The sequence below is a fragment of the Folsomia candida genome, unplaced genomic scaffold (assembly GCF_002217175.1).
Source record: "Folsomia candida strain VU population unplaced genomic scaffold, ASM221717v1 Fcan01_Sc003, whole genome shotgun sequence".
NCBI classification, from domain to species: domain Eukaryota; kingdom Metazoa; phylum Arthropoda; class Collembola; order Entomobryomorpha; family Isotomidae; genus Folsomia; species Folsomia candida.
This window is the reverse complement of record NW_019091195.1, coordinates 6,202,028-6,227,476: the sequence shown is the minus strand read 5'-3', so window position 1 is coordinate 6,227,476 and position 25,449 is coordinate 6,202,028. Positions and strand designations below refer to the sequence as shown.

Here is a 25,449-nt window from a genome sequence, read left to right as displayed (position 1 = left end):
GTATTAACGTCATCTGGTAAACGATTAATCAATCAAATCTCGGGAGTGTTTTGTGATCGTATAAAATGCAAATACTCCAATCGCTCAGGTAAAGTAATCGTATAAGACCTTCAACTAAATTGAATTTTGAGGTTTCTCTCTAAACCGAAATGGAAAACTAAACCTGCCACCAATCCATCAGTGCAAATCCAATTCTGCCATTAGAGGTTGTCATCCATATTTACTCTGAAATATTGCTAGGCAAGATTTCAGGCAGTGGGAGACGCAAACTAATTGCATTAGACAAGAGGAGTGCATCTTTCATTAATGCAGTGTAACTCTGCTAGCAAGTTTCAAGACTACATACAATATTGACATTGGAAGTGGATCGAACATTCTCCAGAGCGTCATGATCGATTGTGTGCTCCATGAAATCCATATAACGAGCACCCTCAAACTCAGCCAGGGAGGAAGACAATGAGAGTACATTAACGGGAGCATATATATTATTATTATAGAGCTTAGAATATTATTTATGTAGGTATAATTTCCCATGGTCCTGCGAGCATGGAAATATTTTATAGCTTTTCACCCCTGCTAAATAAAAACACCATCAAGTCAGGGTTTCAGCATTGGGTGGGGGTGTTGACTTAGATTTTCGAGTCCATTTCCGGCGCCCATGTAAAGCAAATATTAAAAACAATGCAAGCCAGCGAGTGTAGTAATGAGAACATGGGAAGGGGAACGGATGTGCATACAGTATGTAAATTAAGGCAGCAGTGTTGTTGTCTCATCTTGATGACAATTGTTTCCACAATCTCACCTTTCTCAAGCCTCGCACATATATTTCTCTCCGTTCAGGACCTGACAGGAAAACTTACTCCTATTTCTTTTTGTAATGATAATGAGTCGTTGCTGAACAAAGCCCATAAAATAAATAACTCGTACACACTCAAACGAGCAAAATATACTAAAATTGTCAATCATCCTCTGCCAAAGAAAGGCGAACGGCTGCTAAAAGATGAGAGTGCAAAAAAGAAATATTGTGCAAATCCTAAATTGTCATCAGACCTTCGCAAACGACTGTTGACTGATATAAATAAATAAAAAACCTTACTCCAACATTTGGCCAATGCAGAAAGCACGACAAGTAAATGAAACAAATCATGTCCCTGGTTCCGTTATCTTTATTCATGACCAATCTAGCAACAAAACGTGAGCAAAGAAAAGCTTGGATTGCATTTTTACATTTTATCTGCAAACATTCCTTCTTGTTACATGTTGAGTTAATAAATAAAAGCATTTTAGTTTGGATTGTTTTGCTTTTTTGCTCATGTTGTTGGTTGATTCGATTAGATGTGTTCCTCCTGCTGTGCTGCCAGGAAGGCATTGCATGGCGTATATCGACTCTTTGTGATTTGAATCCCTTAAGAGCTTTAATTGCCTCCTTTCTTCGAAAGAATTGTATTATTTCAGCATTATAACATGCGACTATATAAATACTTTCTTCTTGTTCGTTCGTATACCTATGTATCCCCTCACGATGATGTGGAACTTGAAATTTTTGCACAAAAAAAACATTTTTATAGCTTATTTCAATGTACAATGCCAACTCTGTTAGAAAATATAATCTGGTATCAATTTTAGCACTTATTGTTAGAGAGTGGATGTATAAAAACGTGGACGACGAAATAAAATAGAATGTCTTGACGCAAAATGCGTGCATTTACAATTGGGGAGTCGGGGACCAACCACTAATTTCCATTTCAGCATTTGAGGTGATCTATAATATTTATATCAGTTACGAAACTCTCCTCCAACCCATTGAATTCGAACAGTGGGGTTCAAGAAAGTGTCGTCTAATGAGAAATCTTTTTCGTCATTTATCTAGAATCTCTGTCTATGTGTAATTAATTGCCCTCTCAAGCATTCTGCCACTACTGGTGAGCATGACATGATAAAACTCCCGTTGTGTTTGCTCATTAGCGCATCGATGTGTTATTAATCCTTGAGCTGATCAATATTTCGTTTAAATACATGTCTCGAGGGTTTCGGCATTTTCCTCGTGTTGTTACAAGGAGCAGATTATGCATGCACACATATGAAATAATATGAGTGCAGTTTGCATGCAGTGTCGTGTAGTACAAACCTCTTCTTCTTTGGTAGATCAATGAACTTTCTGTCCATCCACACACTTAGCAGCGGCTCAAACGCTTGTGATGAAGCAGTAATAAAAATAAAAGAACTGTTTCTCGGCAAGAAACGTAGGCATTTGTCAAAAACATGCTTCTCCTAAACGAATAATACGTTGCATCCCGCAGCTAAAATAAATGTACTGTATCACATTACCAACGTGACTTAAAACTAAAGAAGGGCTTATGCATTTTTAACCGAAGCAGAAAAATGTGTAGACGAAAGCGATAGTTAAGATACCATGGATGAATGTGTAACTGGTACTTCAAAATAATTGCATGTCTGTAATGTAGGATCAGGATGCATTATGATGTTGTTCAATTCATCCTCGTTTCTATTCAGTCCATCAAACTCAACAAAGTTTGGGTTTTCTGCAGTTGGAACATGGATGGCAAAATTTGGGTGGACACTTGGACACGTTGTCTGACTGAGGAGCGAGCGATGCCATTTACACAGCAGTAGCAGTCTCTCTTCTCTTACGATTAGTTCTGTTCCCTAAATTAGCATATTGTGACATTTGCCGATGATATGCATATTTACGTGTTTAGTTTCTTTCACCATCAACCCAACACTAATTTCCTGTTTGATATTATGTAACTGTACGCATATCTAAACGTTTCATTATTGCCTTTTGGTCGAGCACACTGTTGACCACTATTAATTATTTGGCTTTCAGGGACGAGTGTTTTTATGCAATGTATGTATGCAGATACTATGCAAGAGCATTTAGAATTAGTACTTTTGAGTATCCTTCAAGCCAGAAGCTAAAAGCTCTCTGTTTTTGCAAATATCGTTCAGCAAAGTGGCATTATCAGCATAAAACACTCAATCTGTCATCATATTCCAGTTCACCCAACCCTTGAATGATTTATACAGAGTTGAACGTCATTTCATTTTGCTTTGCGAGTCTGATTTAAATAGCAATACGGAGAACGGCAGCTTTCAAAAGGTTATGTGAGCAGTAAATTCAAGGGGCACGAAGGGGTGCCAGTCTTTGTCTCTGCATAAATGTAATTAGACAGGTAATTAGCAAATTCATTGAGTGTGAAACGACATTATTTGAAGACATAAACGGCATATTATTTACCTTCGATCCATTAAACCGCTTCTTCATTGACATTGACGCTTGTTATGTATGCATGCTCTTTTCACTGATTTATCGCAACTTTGAACGGCCACTTTTTCACATCAACATTTACATGTTGTTTACGAATGCAAATAATATGACAGTACTTTCCCCCCATTTATTATGTCCAAATTCTACAATAAAACTGGAAACGGAAGGTTCCGAAAGGGATATGTCCCTAGCCATGTTTTATACAGATTTTCATTCTCAATTATAATGAAGATTTATTGTGGCGGGTATGTCAAGAATTTTGCAATTTATCATGACAAATGACACGGCTAGTCAAAATCCTGATCTTTATATGTCACCCTCCAACTTGAAACTGAAAGAGAAGTTCAACCGGCATCACAAACAAATAAAAAGAAGCCAACATGTGAAGAGGGAGGGTAATTGGGGATATCTTGCCAATTTAAGTCTCCTGGCCTTACTATTTATTATTCAACATATCCTCTCCCATTGACAAGGAACGAAGATCAAAGAGAAAAAAATATTCTGCAGGAGAAGAGATTTATCCTCGTACTTAATATTATCCAAGTGCATAGAGTACGCAAAAGTATACCTTACGGAGTCACCAGTGATAATAACACTGTCAAGGAAAAATGTAATAAAACAAATTGCGAGTAACACATTCTGTCCGTAATAGAATGTGTTTCGAGGATTGATACGGAATGCAATTAACCAAGCTTATTCCAGCGACTTGTTTTTGAATACCCTGAAGTGGATTACATTACATGACATGAGACAACAATACTTTTACCACGCCTCTTTTGTCATCATAACGCATGTATGTACGCTTATTCTGGTCTCTAAGCACGCATAAAAGTTAGTTTCGTTTGTCTCTCGGCCCGTGCAATTGCTGTAATTCACATTCAGCAAACCAAAACCCCTGCTCATCCTCATCCTCAGTCGGATGTTATGCAAAGGACAAATGGAGACGACTTCCTCTCTCCTCATCAAAACAAAGAGCACCAAAGACAATGATCATCTCATTAAATTTGACCGTCGAATCGAAACGTGTACAAGGAGAAGAATGCACGGAATTATCATCATAATTTTCATCATGACATTTTAGGATTCAATTTGGCGTTTGGTAAATCTGCATTTATTTTTATCAACCGATTTAAATAAATCTTACGGGTACATACGATATATGTAATTATCGTGTATTAAAAGGATGTAGATGTTATTAATCTACACTACAGTTTTAGAATTCAACATGAAAGAAAGCCATAAAAAAAATGTAGAATTAGGGGTGTGACCGTGGTGAAAATAAGAACTAAAATTGTGTAAGTGCAAATAACCGCATTTTTCTGGAGGTAGAACTACTTATCAACGGTCCAACGGAGACTTTTTGGCGATGATCCATTTGTATGGTGTTTAGAGTTTCTTCGTTTGCAATCTCATTATTTGAGAATTTTATTCTATGAACCTTCCAGCAGCAAGATTGCTTCATGACCAGCGATTTAATTTGATGGATGTTCCGTTCAAAAAGCGAGAAATATGGGAAACATTCCAATATTTTCTGCTATACATCAACTCGGTTGGGGGAAATAACGCATAACGTTGGGATTCCGAGCTCTTTATCTAATGTTAATGCAACGTAAGCAGTTGAATTAATTTGATCATAAATGAGGTGAAAATAATATGTATTTCTCACTGATCGCTGGGTGAAACGAGGAAGGGAAAAATAATTCATTTGTTCCAGACCAGTCAGAATCATATCATGCTCCATTTATTTGCTAGGAATGATGTGCTGCCAATATACATAACTTACGAATTGTCTCCTCATTCACACATAAGCACATAATTTTACTGTTTGCAAATAAATGTGCACATTTAATTCTGGTTACAATATTGTAATAAAATGACGCTTCCGCAAAGTGACAAAGTTTTTCAATTAATAAATTGCGTCATCCATTGTATGTGTGGGTACTCAAGCCAATAATTTTGAGGATATTGCCATTGTAATTATGCACGTGCAAGTTTTTACCGTCACAAATTAACCCAAATTACTTTTGATTGCTATTTCCAATTCTATATGGATGAGTTTTATGGCCTTCAATTACAGGTTGTGTACGTATGTATACATTACTGAATGACAGAAATTATAGTAATTCTTAAATTGCACAGTTTCACCAAAAAAAGAGTTTTGGTGCAACCCTTCGTTTTTACAATGCAAGACTCTTTATTAATATTCAAAAATGATAATTCGGGGATCGAATTAACAATGGGGATTCTGCGTAATTGAAGTCAAGCCCGTTCAAATTTGAACATACAGAATCGGTTTGAGAAATCGACAACCTTTTTACTCGTGTCCCACATTGCATTTTTTACAAGGTTCACACTTATTGTACGTAAAAGCTTTAATGTGCTGCAGCAGACGAGCGTCTCTAATGTACAGTTGGCTTATTCTTCGGGTTGTTCGTATCACACCCTCCAAATTTATTACTAGCTTATTTTAAGATATAAATCGTTAGCATTAATGGCATTAACATTCCCATAAATCGTCATAAAAGCAATTGTATTTGTTGACTTTAAATAAACGGAGGCCAACTTGAGCCAGCTTTATTGAGACTGAAAACCAAGCCCTTTCCGTCAGTTTTTGAATTCGACGAGTTTTAATCCACACTAAATATTCCTAGCGCATGAGAAGAATGTGTGTTGTAATCTCCATTGTGCGGGATTTAGAGAAAAATATGAACCAAATCGTAATCGTCAAGTGCGAGGTCCTACAAAACAAACGAGCAGGCAGAGCAATTTTCAAAATGCGATGCACTCGCGAGAAAAGATGTACATCCCTCAGAAATTAGTGAAATGGGCGAAAGAATTGAGTTCATTTAGACAGCGACGTAAACGAATGGTTTTGATCATTCGTCGAGTCAGGCACATATTTCGCTCCCCTCAAGTCCCCTCAGACACTCCCGTTTTCTCCTCATTTCTTCCTCCGTCTCAAAGACTCCGTCGTCGGCTCAATCCATTCAAATCTTTGACTTTGAGACTTGCATCTTCAAGTATCCACAGGCATATATCCTGCACTGCATCTGGTGTTCCTCTTCTCTCCCGTGACACGATGGCACGTAGAATATAACTCAGGCTCCTCAAAGCACCATAAATAAAGTCGTCGTCGTACTTAAACCCAAAGAGAGGCATAAAGAAGTTTGTTCTTATTCATGGATATCTGTCCAGAAAATAAGAATATGTTATTGGCTATGGTGTCTCGATAACAAGAAAATGGGAGCAGAATGTGATAAGACATGGCACACATAAATACGTCTCCTGCAAATCCTCACTGCTCCTCTCCATCAAAAACGCATCCCTCTGAGGAACAAGACAACACAATTTTTTCCTCCTTTTCGTCCATATCTGTCTAGTTGCGTTTGGTGGAAGGCTGAGCAAAAGTTTCTTCAATTACATGGAACCTTCATCTAGGAGCTATTTTGAAAATTAATTAAACACTTGCCTACAGTGGCCTACACGAAATGGGAGCCTTTGTTTGAGCAAATTTCTGTGCCACTCTTTACATAATGTCCAATGGCATTTAAATGAGAGAAAGTTACATAAATTGAATTAAAGTCCTTCTTCAGTCATGTATGTTTATAACGAAAAGTCAGAAATGAGAACTTAAAATACACATTTTTTCATAATGAATACAAAAAGTTACATATACCAGACAAACAATGAGCCACACAAGAACAAATAGACCAAACATATAGTTTTTGCCTCCATTATTTGTTTAGTAAATGAATTTCCATTAAATTTAGATGTTACATGCACCATTTCATGATTACTTTCTTTCCCTAGTTTGTGTAAGAAGCAATTAGAAATTACTGTTCCGTTTATGAGTTTGACAGTGAGGGATTAAGAGCTAGGATTACTCACATACTTTTGTTGGAACAGTAACTAATTATGCATTAATTATTAATCCCTGCTTGTGCTAAAAACTTGATGAGGGCTGTCTCCCTACCTGAGAAACCCACCTTTAACCAACCATCATGCACTTTCTATAATTACTCATGAAGACTGGGACCGGGTGGCAAATTTGTAGAAAACCTAACCTCGGGGTTTGAAAAAACAAAAGAGATTGACGAAAGTGGTGAGAGAGAAAGGAAAATAAGATCAACACTCTACGGACGTATATGGCACATGCATATTACATATGTATTATACACGTATGGTAAAACTTAGACAACCAACAATTACTACTTCTACTACCACAGACACGAGTCCGTTGCATGGAAAACTCATTTGCGTTTAGTGGCTGGCAAAGTGATGAATATTTGTACAAGGACTCTCACATGGAACTAATAAGCAGAACAAAGTTGACGCTTGCAGCAGCAGCATTTCCCCAAAAACTAGACCCCGTTTTACCCCATCTCTCAGCTCTGAGATATGTCTAAGACTTCTTCCTTTTCCTTATTGAGACTCTTTCTCTCTCTCTTCTGCTGCCTGCCTGTCTCTCTCGGAACGAAAGGAACGAGATGAGAATTCCTCCGAGAAATAAAGAAAAACGCTCAGAAAGCAACCAAGACAAGGTTTGGAAGGAATTCTGCACAAACACAATGCTCTGGCAGAGAGTATGTATGTAGGAGAGGGAGCGAATGCGTTCTGCCCTTCTCCGTCCACTTGCATTCATTGGTGGCAGATATCGTATTAAACCCATGTCCATATTGTTTAGAAAACAGCGGACGAGTGTGAGAATGAAACCGTCAGAATTTTAAGGAGCATTTTCAATTTGGTTGGATGTGCTATGAAAACTTTTCCTTGTGATTTTTATACGTATTTTCACTCTTAGGTGCGTATATACCTTATCTGCATTCCGGTCGTATTTAGATGCAAATGAGATACTTGTGCAATTCGCGTCCAGCAGCCTTCTTTGTAATGAAAGGTTTAATCAATCCTGAAGAAAGAAATTCATAAATACTTATTGGATTGAAATGATTTTCACCGGAGTTTTTTTTTTCTTCAAAAGAATTTAAATGTACGATTGGTGGATATATTGGCATCGGATTTTTAACCGTACCCGATTCTAAAAGGACCCTCTGAATATAGTGGAGGCTTAACTTTTTAGGAAAATTGACGTTGCATTTCAAACTTTCTCCAAGTTACACAAGCTGCTACTTTTATACATGCGCATAATAATGGTGTCAGGAAAAGCTCCTCTGAACTCTGCACCCATAAAGTGAATGATTCTTTGTTCCGTTTCATATTCCCAAATGACAAAGAAAAATTTGAAAACTCAGCCATTTTCCGAAACTCACTTTCACTCCGAGTCGGGTACAGGTGGGGTTGGACACGAAGGAAATGACTACAAAGTGAGGGAGCGTTTTATTGACATATTACCCACATTTCCGTTTTCAACCTCTCTCCCCATTATCCTTCACGCTATTCACCTCCCACCCATATTTTTTCCCTTCGTCCATTGTCACCATACTTGGCTGATATTTCCTCCTTCTAAAATAATTGTCACTCAAACCCTCTAAAGTCCACTCACTCGATTTTCCAATAACCACAGGTTTTCATACGTATAAATTGAGGCTTGATGAAAACCCACCAAATCCCATGCACATTTACTTCAAATAAGATTCCGTCTGTACTTACGTAAGAGGGGCTCTTGTACGTTTCGTTTGCCAACCAACCCTTTTCAACTTGTAATCTCTCCTATGCAAACAAGATATCTGCCGTGGGAGGCAGAATTTAGCGTGAAATCTCTGTGACATGTCATATGTATGATGGGTTCCTCAAATATCTTCCCTTTCCATCGAAAGCGCAATCATCACCACGCCTCGATAATCCCTTTTCTGTTAAAGATGATTTGCAAATGTGATGCGACGACGATATTGCTACGACGGTTTAACGTACCTACTTGCTTCAAAAACCAAGAATCTGAGAACTACGTCCGGCCTACCTCCTCCTTAATCCAGGAGAAAGACATAGAAAAATGGTGGGCTTTACGAGAGTCGTGCCTTCTTTCTCCTTTGCTATCTTTAAAGGTTAACGTAGATTCGGGAGTACATTTTATGCAAAATATTTTATAGACTGGAACTATTTGCAGGAAGTAAACTGAGTTTAAAACCTGGTGCGTTTTTCCTGGTGTGTCAACTACTTAGTAAAATTTCAAAGGCAAAGATGCAGTGTCTCGTCGCCGCGTCATTGTAATTCGCTCGTTGACTCGTTATGTATGCCTTCTTCACTAGAACTACGGGAGAACTATAAAATAATGGGATGTAATAACCATACGGGGAGATGATAGTGAATAAATTTGAAAGATGTAGATCTAAAGGGGAAGAAGCTGTCGGATGTCCTTAGATGACAACAACTTGTGGGGCGAACTTGAGAAGAGCGCTGAATTGAGGGTTGTAAAGTACTTGGGATTGCTGCGCTATTAACTTTATGAACAATCTGCAAATCACTGCGACGCTTTTTGACTTTATACGTATACAAAAGCGTTTCCTTGCCATGCACCAAACCTAAATTTTTTAAGAGGACCCTCTTGCGCTTAATTAGCACAATCCTGATGAATGTCAAACTTTCAAGGTGCCGCAATATAAGGATGAATGAGGGCCACAAAAAAGCAAGGAGTGGAGAACCATTTATTATCGCACAGAGCGAGCGATTCTTTTTATGAAGTGCCTTGAATAAAATATAACAATCCGTCCGTAGAACTAACTGTAGAGGTCTGAGATGTGCACGTCCGTTTATTTACTCAGTTTCTTATCTGTTGAAAAATATTATTGTTACCAATTTCATCAGCTTGAAGGTAAACTAAATATTTATTTAAACCCTCGCATCCAAATTTGCAACTCGTGTTTTATTGCAAAGCCCTGCTGCCTAGAAGAGGAAGCACGGAGGAGAAAGGTCATAAAAAGTTTCATTGTTATGCTGCTTCTCATCTCATTTCATCCGCGGCACGCTCGGAATATGTACGTGTATCTCCACCAAGAGAAACCACATACTTATCTCGCTCTGTGTATCTATTTACAATTCTGGCCTAAAACATGTCATAAGTCACTCCTCAAAAAGGCTGTTTATGACCAAATTTTGATGGCCCTGTTTGCCTCTAGGTCACAGTTTTGAAGCAAGTGTTGCAGTGAAAGGGAGGGTGGTAGAATTTAGGGAGTAAATTATGATACTGTAGCAAAATGCCCTCCTGTCCTTGGCTTTCTCTGCCAACCCACCATCCCCGTTTAGCCAACATGCTGTCCTTTTGGTGCACGGGTTTCTCTTCTAGAACAGACGCGATATTCCAGCCTGGTTCACATCATCGTCCGCGAGCACGATGTTTCTTTCTGAATGAAATCGTTGATCGCTTTCTCTCCGTCTCCACAGGTCGGCCACATAACTCGGAATTAGAGTCTTTCTCGGGGAAAGAAGCATTAGTTAAGCTTGGCCAGAAGACTCGGTCGCCAAATGATTACAAAGTAACCAAACGTCTCGCTGGCACAAGAAAATATTGTCGTGTGTAAGAAGAAGAAGAAAAAAGAGATGCAATTACCGAGGGTTCAACGGTTCATGGTTTTGATATTATTTTATATTTCGTGTGCTGCGTGTGTTTCATTTCTGTGATGATGATGATGAAAATAATAATAACACGCTTAGTCTTAGTCAGGCATCTTAGAGTTTTGTTAGTTTTTATGCCATCGTTGAGGAATTTAGTTTGGATCTAGTTAGTTGTAAGTTGTTAGTTCGTCTACAAAAGAAAATGCTACAAATAGTTTTTGAAACTTTTCGATGCAGATCAATCGTGGTGACAGTAGTTTTGTTCCCGGATTAGGATTTGCTTTGAATGAAAATATCCAGCCCGACTGCACCAGAAGAACCAACAGCAGAGCAAAATTTGCGTAGATCGGCAATAGAATAAAGTTTTACTTACTTTTCCTTCTCGTGTTCATCAACATGCGTCAAAACACGCATCTTTCTGCTTACACTTTTAGGTCGTAATCATAAATTGTCATGCAGAGGGGACGCACGAGAAATTCAGTCTCAAGAGTAGGAGAATACATGCACCTTTTTGATATATTTATGTTACTTTCAATTTTGGACGCTTGTAAATTTGAGCGACACAATGCTCATTCCTGCCACGTCAATTTTTATGATATGATCTACAATTTTTCAAAGTGAATAGTAGAGGAATGTGCTGATATCAAAACTTTAAGCTCAAGTTATAAATATGATATACAAGAGATTTTGTACCAGCTTATTAAGTTGTGGTTGCATTGCAGAAATTAATCAACAAGGCTCAAATTCAACTGGACACGAACAAGTGAGTGAGGGGTACATATTTGTTAAGTAAACACGCATTATTGAATGTGGGCTGTGGAAGTTTGTGGTGAATCCCTCGTGAATAATTTCCAGCATTCGCTTTCACCATCACTTTTGCCCTTTTTGTTGTGAGGGGGAAAATAGGAGGAGGAGAAATGGCTTATTCGGTCTTTTACACAATGGGCTCATCCTCGATGTACTGGATGGACGAACTTTTTCTGCTGGTACTCGAAACTCAATTTCGTGTGCACTTGACTTTTCTACAAATACATTCTCGTTGGTACACGTACCATTAATAAATTCCAGTCAATTATGGATGGGCCGTGGGTGGGCATTACTTATCTATCTATCGACTTGGACTTAATATATTCAGGTGCACGGAAGGATAAAATGCATTCGGAGCCAATACACTTTTTCACCAGCAGGTGCAGAGAGACACGTTTCTTTCTTTCCAATTTGATGATACAAATCTCAAGTTTAAAATACTCTCTCTCGACACACACTACAGTCTGCTGATGTTCTACATATGTAGACATTTGGCGAATAGTTTCGTACTCCAAATAAAAATAAGTTGAAAGAGAAAAACTTTGGCTTACCAGTAAAATGTTGGAGATTCCTTGTACTCCCGAGTCTCTAATGGAGAGGTATGCAGTCAAATGCAGTCATTTGCTTGAATTTTCACCTGGAAAAGTTCAGTTGGAGTCAGTTGATTTGTATTAAACTCTGTGAAAACCTGTTTTCCAAGGTCTCATCTGGAATTCTGCGGTAGCAAACCACTTAAACAAATGAGAATGTCCTTCTAATCTCATTCACAACTTTCACAGATAAACCGTGTGCGTCCAGCAAGATGTCTTTCGTTATACCCCTGAGAGACGATGGCTCTGTGCATTTACTACATATTTCCACAAGTTATTCCCAATTTAATGTTGTTAATTAACAATAATTACCAAATGATAATTTCTCCACGTTTAGCGTTTCTAATCCACTGTCCAATAAAATGACACGGCTAATCTGTTTGTGTTTAATTACTTTGCAGACCAAAGTACAGCTTAGATAAAATGACTTTAATTGTCGTACTCAGCAGCAATAAGTAATAATGCGAGTGGCCCACATTTTAATTGCTATTTTGTCCCGAGTCTGTATAACAATGTTTGCAGTGCTTGGTGGCAAAAACAACACGCTCTCCCTGCTAATGAGCGATTATAATTAAACATTTAATGAAGTGGTTCGTCCGCTCTTTCGCCATTGATTAATTTGCTACAGACAAGTCTGGTACTTGAATTTCTTTTTTAACAGAGTGCAAAACTCTCAGGCTGAGTGGTACTCGGAAAATTGTAGAGCAATAGGAACAATTAGATCATTATTAAATGTTGATAAATGGATCGTGTGTGAAGTAAGCATAGTCCTTTCAGTGTTTTTAAGCTAACACGTAGACTTAACTGAAGGCTATTCAAAGAAAAAATATGAGTGGACTTATCGACACCAGAAAACTAAAATACTTTTATTAAGTAGACGATTTTTAGATTTTGTTCTATATTAATATCAGCAGGGAGCCAACTGCTTATTATTAGATTTTCACCATTTTAAAATATTTCAGATTCCGAAAAAGAACTAATTTTGAACCACACTTTGATCACACTTTGATAGAAATTAGTTTTATTGAGGCAAAATTGTCCCTTTTTCTACTTGTCGGATTTCAAATGCTGAAAACCTGTCATTCAGTTTAATTACAACTGCATATGAAAGAGAAAAAAATGTGCATACATATATGCATCATGTAACAAAGTCCTAGAATAAATATGATGCAATGATGAATTGTATAATTTACATTATGTTCATAGCATATGTACATTTGTACATAGGATCTAGTCATTCTCACCATCAGCCCAGGAGGAGCAAAATATGTCAATTGTTGGCACAAATTCTATACAAATTCTATACATATAGCGATTTGTTAGACACTTGATTTGTTCGATATATATATATTACTGGCATAATTATCTAAATGTTACTGCCCTTTATCAGAATTTCAAACGAATCCAACCTTAGAGAATGGATTATTAATTTTGAAATTTATTCAGCTTGGGTACAGTTTAGAAGCAAGAAAATATCTACGTAGAGTCACCCATGGCCATAACACTACTTGACAACGGTACAGTGACCATAAACTGTCGTATCATTAAAAAACTTGCCACAAGTGTGCAAGCAGGATTATTATTCCAAATTTTAGGGTCAGACGTAAAGCTGACCCAACTGGACCACAAGAGGATCGTGGGTAGAAAGAAGTGGAAGGAGATCAGAGAGAGATAAAGATCCTTCACTTCGAGTTCTATTGCTTTCCAGACGACCTCTGAGACGAGATTCACTTAATGGCAAAAAGATTTTTAGACCAGTCCGGTCCAGCACCTACAAAAATCCCCAACAATAAGACCACCATTCTACTCCGTCCGTACGTACTGTAGAACTGGGCAAGGAATCAAAATGAGTTCTTCGTAGTGTGTCTCTAACATAATCTCATCCTCTCATTGGATCTCATATTTAGCTCTAAAATTTACTTGGACCAGTCAAGTGAACAAAAAAGATTTCCACTTTGTCAGATAAGCGTTGGCTAATGGTTTCTTCAATTCTGAAAAGCTGGAATTAGAAAACATCTGGGTGGGATTTAACAAAGTGTTTAGCCCTTTGCAACACATCGTCTCCTCAAGACGAGAATGTGAGGGTGTAACGACAGTTAGTTTGCGCTGGTTGGTTGGTTATGGAGGATGAAGCAACGAGCTAGGATACGAAATATTGCTCCCTATCGTTTCTGGCTAAAAGAAGTCTCTGGTTTCCGCTACCCATCTATATCCTGTCAAACCAAACCTTTCTTTTCCGAGTTTTGAGAGATTTTCTTCCCTTCATGAATGAATGACTTCAAAGCACTTTTGACTCTTCCTCTTTTTTGATAGAGTTACCAAGAACATAATGGCAACTCAATTTTGTAGTTGAGACTTAGTTTTACCTAGTTTGGAAACTGAATTTGGGATTTTGGGATATGATTTAAGACATAATACTATTAAATTACTTTATACTGAAAATAACTTACTTCTAAAGTTTTCTCTTCTACGTATGTACATACATAAAAGTTAGTAAAAGGTGCATTACGAACTATCTTTTTCTTACATCTTTCTAAAATCCCTCACGGGGACCAGATTCGGTTCACTTTTTTTAACAAGGAGGAGATCAGATGCATGTGGGAATAAAATATGAAATATAATATCCGTGAATGAACTTGGTAAATATCACCTGGCAATGCCATCCCTACATACATACCCATTACCACACTTTACGTAATAATATTACAGACGGAAAAGAGTCCTGGACACCATTGGGCTTACTTTTTAGCTTGGCTGACTTTGTCATCGACCAGGATACACACATGGCGGAAAGTGTACGTATGCAGTGCCACTATCTGTGCAGAGGTTGAATGAGACGAGAAAAGTTGAAAAGAAGTGTCCAATTGAATTTCTTATAACTGTCACGCTCACTAAACGAGGGGAACATATAGCGTTTAGTTGTCGCTTGTTTCGAGACGACTTTCTCCACGAGGGAAGATGTATGGGAGAAAGTTTAACTGCACAAGCACACACAAGTCAAGTAAAGTCAGGCCAAGGATGTGATGAGATAGGAAGGTACGACTGAGAAAGTGTCCTCCTCGTCGTAACGGCAGAAAGTACCCGGTTCACTCACGCTCCTGCTGAAGGCTGAACCCCAAGTGAGGCCTGAACTACCCGGTGTGTGGGATCAAATGAGTCTGGAATTGTGGAACCTGCTGCTGCTGCTGTGTGTCTGCCGCTTTCCCTTTCTTCCAATTTCCTCAATGTTCCTGGGAAAATCCTGTTCGGAAGGAGCTGCTGCTGCTGAGTTTCAAACCAGACTTCACTCCTCTCACTCTCGACGACTTTCCTTTAAAGCATCAGCCCCACACGGTTGGATGGGTGAACACCAAACCCATTCAATCTCAACAATCTCTCTCTCTCTCGTTCGAGGTTTTTGGTTTTTCTTGGTGAGCACAACTAGTCAGCCATGAGAACACACAAAGCGGAAGCAAAACCAGGATTTGAGCCCGACACCCAATCGGCTTTTTAAATTGACAGGGACAAAATCTGTACACCCTTTTTCTTGTTGTGCAGCGTCAACTTGACACTTTGACCATGTTGATCATCCGAGATGGATCCAGCTCCTCGTTCTATTTAGCTTTGATTTGTAGAGTGTAATAACGTGATGAGTGACGACGACGACAAGGTTCCACTCCCCTGTCGCACGACTAATATGCTACGGAAAACGTGGGGGTGTGTATGAGGCATTGGAGGTAGAAAATCAATAACCTTTTTCATACATTGACATAATATGGCTGTACAACAACCCCTCACATTAGACTACGATTGAGAGTGGGATAGAGAAATTATTGGATTTTTAGTCTTCCTTTTGTCATATTGTTTGTATGTATGTACATATATCATGAAAAGGCACGGGGTTAGTTATTATTAGGTTATGGAAAGCCATGCGAACAAAATGTAGTTCGACGATCCAACCTTCATGTTGTAAGAAGCTGTGCTTTGTCTAGAATTTTGGTATATTTTGATTTCAAATTTCCTCCATGTATTTATGTATTTACCTATGTTTTTGCGACTAATTTCTCTACATACGTACTTATTTTAGAAGCCATATGCTCAATAGCTGTCATGCAAAATGCTAAAGTACCAAATTTGGAATATTATTCCATTATCGCTCAACGGACTGTCGTTTCTCTTTCATACATATTCTATAGCAGTTTTGCACGAAATGGAACATATGAGTGCAGTTGGTAGTCGAGTTTCATATCTCACATGCACAATATTTTACTTCAGTTGTACAAAATGAGTCTGCATATAGAGTATCATGAATTTGAACACGAAAAGTTTATAGTTTCTTATTGTTTTGGAGAAGTGCCGTATAGAAAAGTAGGAGTAGCAGTGAGTGAGTTGTTGGGTCGGCTGATTCCAAAGTGAAAGTTGGTCATTTCTTTGCCATGCTTCACACGTGGGGGCAATATACAGTCCAGTTTAAGAGATTTTGGCATGCCTCGCCAATCTCTAAAATGGCATGCAAATCTGCCATAACGCAGTTCTTTACATAGCTAAAACTGAATGAATATTTTGCTAGACGAAAGGACATGAAAATAAAAGACAAACTAAAATCCAACAGTCTGCTAAAATCTATCCGATTTTGGCAGGTTCACCAATTTCTCGCAACCACAAGAGTATGAGCACAATTGCTCAAAGCCTTTCATTTCAGTAACATCCAATTGCGCAATTTTGAAATTAACAAGAGATGACCCACCAGTTAGATGAGCTCACCACCCGTTCAAATTCCACGATGCGACGTCCACCATACAACTTGCTTATTAACACTGGGCAGGCCGAGTTAATGTGAGACTGAATTGCACATTTATGTGAAATGGGTCTAGGAAAATATGGAGAAAGGTGCGACGGTATAAGGAAGGACATCATAATATGACGCGCGTCGTATATAGGGGTCGAATCACCTTTGACTTTTAGTGCTTTAGTTTTACTACAGGCAGCAGTCGAAATCTAATAAAATTAAACGAAGGAAATGTCTCTTGGGCATCTCCTAATGAACTTGAACTAATTGGTCTGATGAAACACAAACTGATAGTTTACTTCCGGCGATGCAGCAGATTCTGAGTAGATCAGAGGTATACACATCCTTCTTAGTAAATACAGACATACACCACCATTGCAAGTGACTTCGCTTAATCTCTATTTCTCAGGACATCAAACAGAATCTGGTCAAGTTTCAACTAATTTTGACTTTACGATGCTTTTACTTCTTCATAAAACTATAATTATTTAATTACGCTTGTCGCGCAAAAAATTCAACTTTTACCTCTGGCTTTCTCACATGCACTTTAAAAAATTCCCACAGTAAAGTAAAGATTACCTGCGTTTTGAATCCAGTTTCTGTCATCCTCTAATAAGCTTGATTGGATTCCGTAGAACAAGTTGAATGACACTCGGTTAAACGAATATTAAAATAATTCAATGTATGCACATACTTCTAATCACTTCCAGTCACTTCCAGTAAGACTTACTAAAATGATAACACACTCTCACTGTACATATCATATTTTCAATAACCCAAATTTACTGCCAAATCACACAAATACTTAACTATAAATTCTGACAGGAAATGGTGAACTTGATTCCTCAACACGGAATGGCTGCATTTTATGACATGAAAATTAAATTCAAAGCTCTTTAACACAAAGGCAACTCGGTTCGTCGCTACTTAAATCAATTCATGAAATATAATATTATTTATTGCAACTCAAAAATCTGCGTGCGTCCATCGCTATGCAAAATTGTTCACTAATGGTACTCCACCACTACTTAACTCAACTGAATAGAATAAATATTCTCAGTCACCGAGATGATGTGCTAACAATTGAAGAGTTTGAAATCCCCTACTTTTCTTTGGACGGAGGATGCAGTTACAAAAGTTCATTATTATTTTGTTTGTTGCAGGCAGTGTACGACGACGAGGACGGTGGAGCGATGTCGATGTATGTATGGGGGCTTGCTTGAGGGAAGTACGTGAACCTCTGCTGTGCATTTCAAATCATGGTTGGCTGGCATACAAGTTGAATACCAAAGTTGGTTTACTTGGCTTCAGGTGAGTTGGATGTTGTGTAAAGGGTTTTGGTTTCTATTGTTGCCTACCTGTTCCAACATCCGGGGATACATTGATGATATGATGGTGCTCGTGTAGCGGTGGTGGTAGAAACTCTTTAATAAAAGCTGTACTTTGTGTGCAACATACTATTTCTACGGGTTATTACCACCTTTAATGGTGAAATGAAGCTGGTCCGGTCTCGATCCCTCCTCTCCCATGTAGCTTACCTACAGAGCAGAGGATGGATATTATTTTAACACAAAAGTGCTCACATTTCCACCTGTGCACAGGTGAGTGCAAAGGGTTACAATGATAATTTGGTTCTCACCACTCCTCCTTCATACATTCGCCATCTTCTCTCTCTGATGCATATGAGTTCATAGATTCTCGAAAGCTTTTTTATGGAAGATCTGTAATCTGACAACAAGAATCCTTTCTCGTAGTCTCACATTGTCTCGCAGTCTTAACTCCTCCAAGATTTGTGTATCCTTCCTTATGACAATTAGCTATCAAGATGACCAGAGTTTTTAAATCTCTCTCATAATGTGCAGTCAGTGTCGATAAGGCCATGAATCGTTTCGTCGTATTCGTATACATAAGCGATGAACCTCTTGTGGGTAAAATGAAACACAGCTAGATGCATGTACCACGGTTGCATAAGCGTCCATTATTCCTTCCCTGCAAAGGAATGGTAATCATGGGTTATTACTTCTATGAAACGATACAATTCAGTCAGACAAACGATCTCGAAACTGCCTCTACGTGCTCAAGTTTCAAATGTTTTTTTTCGACGTGATTTGGTCGATTCATTAAAAGAGATGATTTTGTCCATTGACAATTGACGGTTTGCTAAATCCAGCTAATGTTATATATGGAATTTAAGTATATTCCTCAATGGTCGTGCGACAACTGTTTCTAATAGCAGTCTACCTAATTTCGCAGATTCACCATCAATATGGCGCAGCCAAAATACAGAAACGAAATGAGATAGAATCCTTAGCCAGACTGTTTTGACACTTTTCCTGAATTATGGCCTTCAAAGAGCTACACAAATGTCATTAGCCGACTCCAACTCACGTACATGCACAAGCTAGAATTGGCCTCCTAATTGCATCGTTATATAAAGACTTTTGCTTTGTACCTGGTGTTTATGACCTTCCGTTTATTACATCAAAAACTTTTGTGCAACGAAAGTAATTGACCAATGTACAGTGTACATTGTACACACACGTTTAGTTATTTTAAGTTATTTAGTTATAAAAACCAACTTGTCTGAAAAACAATATGGATAAAGTTTTAAGTTGGTGCTTCACTAGCATTAACATTGAGAGTTTGTTGGGTCCCCAGATTCAGGTGAAATTCAATTTCCTGTTAGTCACCTCATCAAGTTTATGCTCAAATTGTCTGCACAGGTAATAATTACAAGAATTTGTCTGTCATGGGGAATTCGACTGAGGTCTTTGTTCCGAGTCCAAATGCTAATTAATTTTTACCATTGGCATTGTTTGTAAGTGGAGCCGTGAAGTCGTGGTGAGAATTTCCTGTGACGAATCGGATATAGGAATGATGGCACTTATACCTTGGTTTGCTGCTGGTTGGTTGGATCGGTGGTGGTTTACATATTATTCGTAACGTTCTGCATATGAAAAGTTGATTCTCTGGGATTAATTACTAGGTTTTGTATCGCAATAAAATAATTAAACATCAGCTATTGTAATTTGAGCCCAAAGTGTGTCACTTCATCTGGGCACAACTGTTTGTCTGGGCAGACAAACAGTTGATGGCATCAGTACAGTTAGAACTTCACGTTACTCACTCGCTCAAAAAAGTCATAAAAATTGCAACTTGTCGTACTTTTCTCTATTGTATTTTGTAGAGTATTTTCGAGGTGGGTGGCAATATTTATAATGCAGGCCTCGGAGAAGACGCTTTTGAAGTCTGGGACTGAGGATGAGGATCAGATTGCTTATTAACAATTTATGAAACTGCTGCAAATTACTAGTCATTGAAGAATCGTGGTGACCTCTGGCTCATTTTTTTGGACAGTTATTTTTGTGAACCATTTTTCCAACAAACTTGTACCCGTAGCATGAATGTTTTAATGTTGAATAAAATCTGTGAGTATACTTTGAGAAATCGTTTATTTCGTTTACGATCTCCAATATTAAGGTATGGGATTAAAAATACAAGCGAGACTGAATCAAATAACTTAAGAAGATAAATTTAGAAATACACAGTGTGGCTAAAATAATGATTAGTGACTTGAAACTTGAAAATCTTTGGTATTCAAATAATGATCCTACTCCGACCACCACTACATACATATACTGTTACGATCATTGCGAACTAAAAATAAATAAAAGAGATATAATATAAAATACACACATACATTAAAATACAATGTAAGTGTACACATATCCTATCTACAATTACATTACATGGGCGCTGTTTAGAATAAATTCCTTGATTCATTCAGGTACAAGTGAAATTTTATAAAATTTAAAATTAAAATAATTCCTTCTCTTCCACAAATTTAAAGAAAAACGTTAACGTTGATAAGGTGGAATGGGAGAGAAGTGGACGTATGTATGTAAAAAAAAAATGGTGTCCCATATCAAGGCAATTCACTTCCTCGCCTTCGTCCAGCGACATTACGATGTTGTCCGAGGAATGTTCTATTTCTGACTTCGACTGCTTTGTGATGAAGGGCTATTCCATAGTGGTAAAATGCAGATTGTAAAAGCTTATCTTCCATTTCTCGGACGGATCGTGCTTTCTCTAGTTCTTCTGATTTTGTAGGATCCAAACCCGCCGTGGTAGGTTCCAAAGTTTTTATTACACTTTGGGCTTTCTCCATGCATTTTTCTGAAAAATTATATTATAATGCATTATATTCATTTGTTGATTTGATATACTGTAATGATGATCGGCAATAAAAGTATAATTACTATATGTTTGTTCCTTCTTTTTTAGATCTTCGTCTTTAGCAACTATTATAGCTTCCAAGCTCTTGATCTTTTCTTGAAGCGCAGATTTCATATCTAAATAAAAATCACATTAAGGATAAATTGCGTTATTAAAACTAATGATACGCAAGCACTAAAAAATGATATGCATACGAGGATGATCACTACATGATCATCTCAATGTCAAGTGTAGTTAGCTTCCAAGTTATCGAATAAATATGACTGTCGTGACTGACCTATTAGTTCTTGATTCTTTGCTAGAAGCTCTTTGTCCAATTTTTCTTCGTGTTTGCGTAGCTGCTCGACAAGAATTTGCGACCCTTCGGAGGAAGAGTCATTGGTCATTACGGATTGCAGGTTGCTCTGCAATTTCTTATTCTCAAGCTATAACATACATTTAAGCAATTAATTACAAGAGATTATTAACTTCTATCTGTATATAGTAAAATCGTATAATTGTTTTCATGGTATTACCTCTAGCCCAACCATCTTTTGTCTCACAGAGGGAGGTAAGAGTTCCATCGAATACTCAGAAGTCCCAGCCATATTGGGGAACCCTGTTGGAGAATTAGTCTCGTTGTTGAGCAGTCTCAGCTCTTCAATCGTATCTTTCAAATGGGTTTTTTCTTCTTGCAATGCTTGAATCTGGCCATGCATGGTTTCTGCCTTCTCTCGAGCTTGTTGAAGATCATGGCTGATCTTGTTATCTAATTCATATGTAATAGACAAATTTACAATAGCACAACCAAATCATGATAGTATTAATTTTGTACTTTTAAATATCTCCTGGGACAGAGTATTTTGTGCTTCAGCCAAGTTTTTCTTTAAATTGTCTATGGTCGCCTTGAAGTTTTGAATCTTTTTGTTTTCTTCTGATAAATCAAAATTCAACTGAAATCAAAAATAAATTGCATGACATAAGGTCGAATCATTGTAGACACCACTATACTATAATAAAGTCATACCGTTACGAGTTCAGTATTTTTATCCCCGAGAAGCTTCGCCGTTTGCTTCAATTCAGCCATATCTTCCAGCTTCTTTTGCAAAATTTTCATTTGCTTTCCATAATGGGACGCTTTGTCAGCCATCTCTCGCAATGAATCCATTTCGTCCTTAAGTCGTGTCACCTCTTCTTCTGCACTCACGGCTGAAGCCATTTTGAAATGTGTTTCACTTATCTGCTTTTGTAACACCTACAAACATGTTTAAATCGTCATTAAAAAGAACACGAAGGGCGTTAAATATATAACATAACGTATGGAATAAAGTAGCTATCTAACCTGATTTTTAACTTTGAAATCATCCACAATTGCCTCGAGCTCATAATTTCTCTCCCGTAATTGCTCTATTTCACGTCTGTTGTCTTCTTGAAGTTTGTTTGACATGTGCAAGGACTCTGGATCGTTCATGGTTCCGTTCAGTTGATGCTGCAATCGTTCATTTTCCGTCTGCAGAGCCGTTTTCTCTACCATCATTTCTGACATTTTTTGATTGAGTTCATGGCATTGCTAAATCATAAATATATTTGTAAAATAAATATCAAATACCAATAACAAATAACACATGTCGGGCAAAAAATATTTCGATTTACTTGGGACAGTCTTTCTTTATCCTCTTGTAAGGATATCATGTCAATTTGGACTTTCTTCAATTGCATTCCTAGCATATCTTCCTCTTTCGGAGACTGATTAGGTTTAGCATCAATAACTTCTTGAATAGCTCCAACTATTTCAGTCTACAAAAATTACAAATATGCGCATAAATAGTTAACGTTTGATTTAACTTACCCATTAGATTTACTGAACTGTTTAAAACTACATACCTGGACAAATGTTCCCATTGTCCTTATGCTGCTAATAAACTCCTGGCAAAAATTAGACATGAAATTGAATAGTAAACGATATTACAATATTTATATTATTGCAAATTGTATCCTTTTGAAGTCGGTTTTGGAGTCTACATTGTGGTATTGATGAAAATACTAACCTCACGACGAGGACTGTTAACTGTACACACGAGCAGTAGTTGGAGAAGACGACCGATTTCTCGTACATCTCCTAGAAGGTGAATACAATTTATATTTAAGAAAAAAGCATATTATAATAATATGAATTTATATTTAAAAAATTATATATGCTTACCAGATGTCATAATTCGTGGAATATTAGGAGCTATTTCTCTAGGAAGTCCGTGTCCAATCTGTGGAATGTGTAAACAAATGTTAAACAACAGTAATTGTTTTGGTTTATAGCTTCTCATAGTATGACATTTGAATAGAATAATTTAACTCTATTCCAACTCATATTACAAAGTATTATAGGGTGAAACCCTATTAGGCGAAGACTTATGATTTTATTTCAGCCAGAAACAATAAAATCCTTAATGCTGATATACATACCTGATCACATAAGTATTCTTGCATTTTTTTGTTTAATACGATGAGAGGAGTTGATTCTTGTGGAGATGTATTCAAGTCTTTAAAGAAGCTAGGATCCACCACTTCCTTTAAAATTTTTGCAAGTATGGCTCCGTCCATAAAATCTTTAGCAACAGGTTCTGACTTTCGCTGGATGAATGGAGGCAAGGTCCCCACCCACGTGAACAAACTTTCACTCATGGCATCCATTTCCTCAGAGCTTCCAGTCCTCAAGTTGTCTGATGAGTGATAAAGAGGTGCTCCCGTCCTGTGTGCTTTCTAGGAATCAAATAGGACCTGAGACTTTGTACAGTAGGCCAACCCAATTTTCTGCAACAACAGCACAAACAACATCTAATATAATGTTTTTTATCGCCGACAACAATGTGCAAATATAGTACTACATTACAGACATTGAAGAGCATCTCTGTTTTCATCCCCCTGTAATTTTAAGCAATAAGCACTCTTACTTTTCCCAACAAGAGGGGCTTCCTCTTCTGATCCATGAGAGAAAAGTTAAAAATACAAGATGCACGAGGAAGACTCATTTCAAATCGACTTATTCATGCGTCTAGTCTAATTTCGAGTTTTAAATGTTTACAAATTCCCTGAAAATTGTTTGCCAACCTATTGAATTTGCACAGTTTGCAGCCCTCGAAACACACGATGGTGGCGCAAACCTTTCTAAATCGTGATCTTGTATCTGACAACTATAAATTGTATTTCATTTAATGATTAAAATAGAATTAGGAGGAAGTATTAGTATGCATGTAGGAGGAAGGAAGTACTAGTTTTTTGCATTTACTGACTGAGTGTCCGAATCTTTCGGCGTGGTTCGCAAGTTATAAAGCGATATTTGACTTTCTTTTATCTAAAGCGTGGTCCGGAAAGAATGCCATAAGATTTTCAAATGTGCATAATATCAGTCAATAAAACATTTCATAATTACGTGAGATGGTTTTGCGACAAATCCGATTGCCAATAAGGATCTGAAAATCAGAAGTCTGTACTATCAAATGGTTCAAAAATAACGTCAAACAAATTCGAGCAATTCACTAATAATCACTAAACGCTTTAGTATTCACGTAAGAAGAACTTTTGCATTTTTTCGGATCAGATCACCCTTTATGTGTTTAAATCTTATTAACAAATTCTGGACACACGTACATAAGTAATCTTAAATAAATGACAGTTTAATGGATGAAAAAAAACTTGTCGTCTTTTACAGCAGAAACAGTTTGACGTGCACACGTAGTAGAGTTGAATTGTTGAATCGAATGAACTCGCGTTACTCGGTCGTGACTCACTGTATTTTCGTTCTATTTGTACTAGTTTGATGTGCATGATAATTTTTGCTTTGTGTAGGTACATCACTATGCACATACATACTATCTCCCAGTACTTATTCCTATTCTGATCAGTTCTTGGTTGGATCTGGTTGTTTGGAATAATATACGAAGTGCGATAAAAAAAAGTCATTCAACACACGCATATCGGTAGTGACACAGTAAATTCGTCCGAATTATTTATTATTCCCACCCTAAGCGTCCCGGCCCATCCTTTGTAATTATATGCTTCAATTTAGGCGTACCTCTTAATTCATTTCTAGTTAGTAGAGCAAAAATAGGAGACGAGAATTTTAAAGATGAAGAGCGGAAGGATCGTGCTATAATTTATTATGAATGATTTTATGAATATTAACAAGACCACAATAGAACGCAAATAAAAGTCTTTGGTTGCATTATTATTATTACCCAAATAACCACACTTATACTATGCACCACACCTGTAACAAT

At 37.5% G+C, this 25,449-nt stretch overlaps 2 protein-coding genes and 1 long non-coding RNA gene across 4 annotated transcripts in view; 1 reads left to right on the top strand and 2 right to left on the bottom strand.

The window, feature by feature from the left end:
• LOC110845995 (serine-rich adhesin for platelets) overlaps positions 1-18,128 on the bottom strand; it is a 41,404-nt gene extending 23,276 nt beyond the window's left edge. The window contains exons 1-2 of one of the 2 annotated variants that reach the window (XM_035848939.1): positions 17,540-18,128; positions 12,154-12,239 (exon numbers count right to left, since the gene is read on the bottom strand). The gene's annotated coding sequence lies outside the window, so the exon portion shown is untranslated. Of the gene's footprint in view, positions 1-12,153; positions 12,265-17,539 lie in introns of those variants that run through there. The other variant, XM_022092578.2, reaches the window with a different exon arrangement.
• LOC118434763 lies at positions 12,207-12,594 on the top strand. Its single transcript, XR_004834229.1, has 2 exons — positions 12,207-12,322; positions 12,382-12,594. It is a non-coding gene; the product is annotated as an uncharacterized LOC118434763 (long non-coding RNA).
• Positions 18,129-20,393: 2,265 nt separating the features above from the next.
• LOC110847382 (protein Hook homolog 3) lies at positions 20,394-24,642 on the bottom strand. The gene is made up of 13 exons (XM_035848972.1): positions 24,603-24,642; positions 23,636-23,932; positions 23,379-23,436; positions 23,224-23,294; positions 23,060-23,101; positions 22,829-22,972; positions 22,518-22,745; positions 22,203-22,430; positions 22,011-22,128; positions 21,712-21,944; positions 21,474-21,621; positions 21,220-21,312; positions 20,394-21,136 (listed from the first exon to the last, which is right to left on the bottom strand). The coding sequence occupies exons 2-13, from the start codon at positions 23,861-23,863 to the stop codon at positions 20,886-20,888; spliced, it is 1,842 nt and encodes a 613-aa protein (XP_035704865.1). The 5' UTR covers positions 23,864-23,932; positions 24,603-24,642; the 3' UTR covers positions 20,394-20,885.
• Positions 24,643-25,449: the final 807 nt, after the last annotated feature.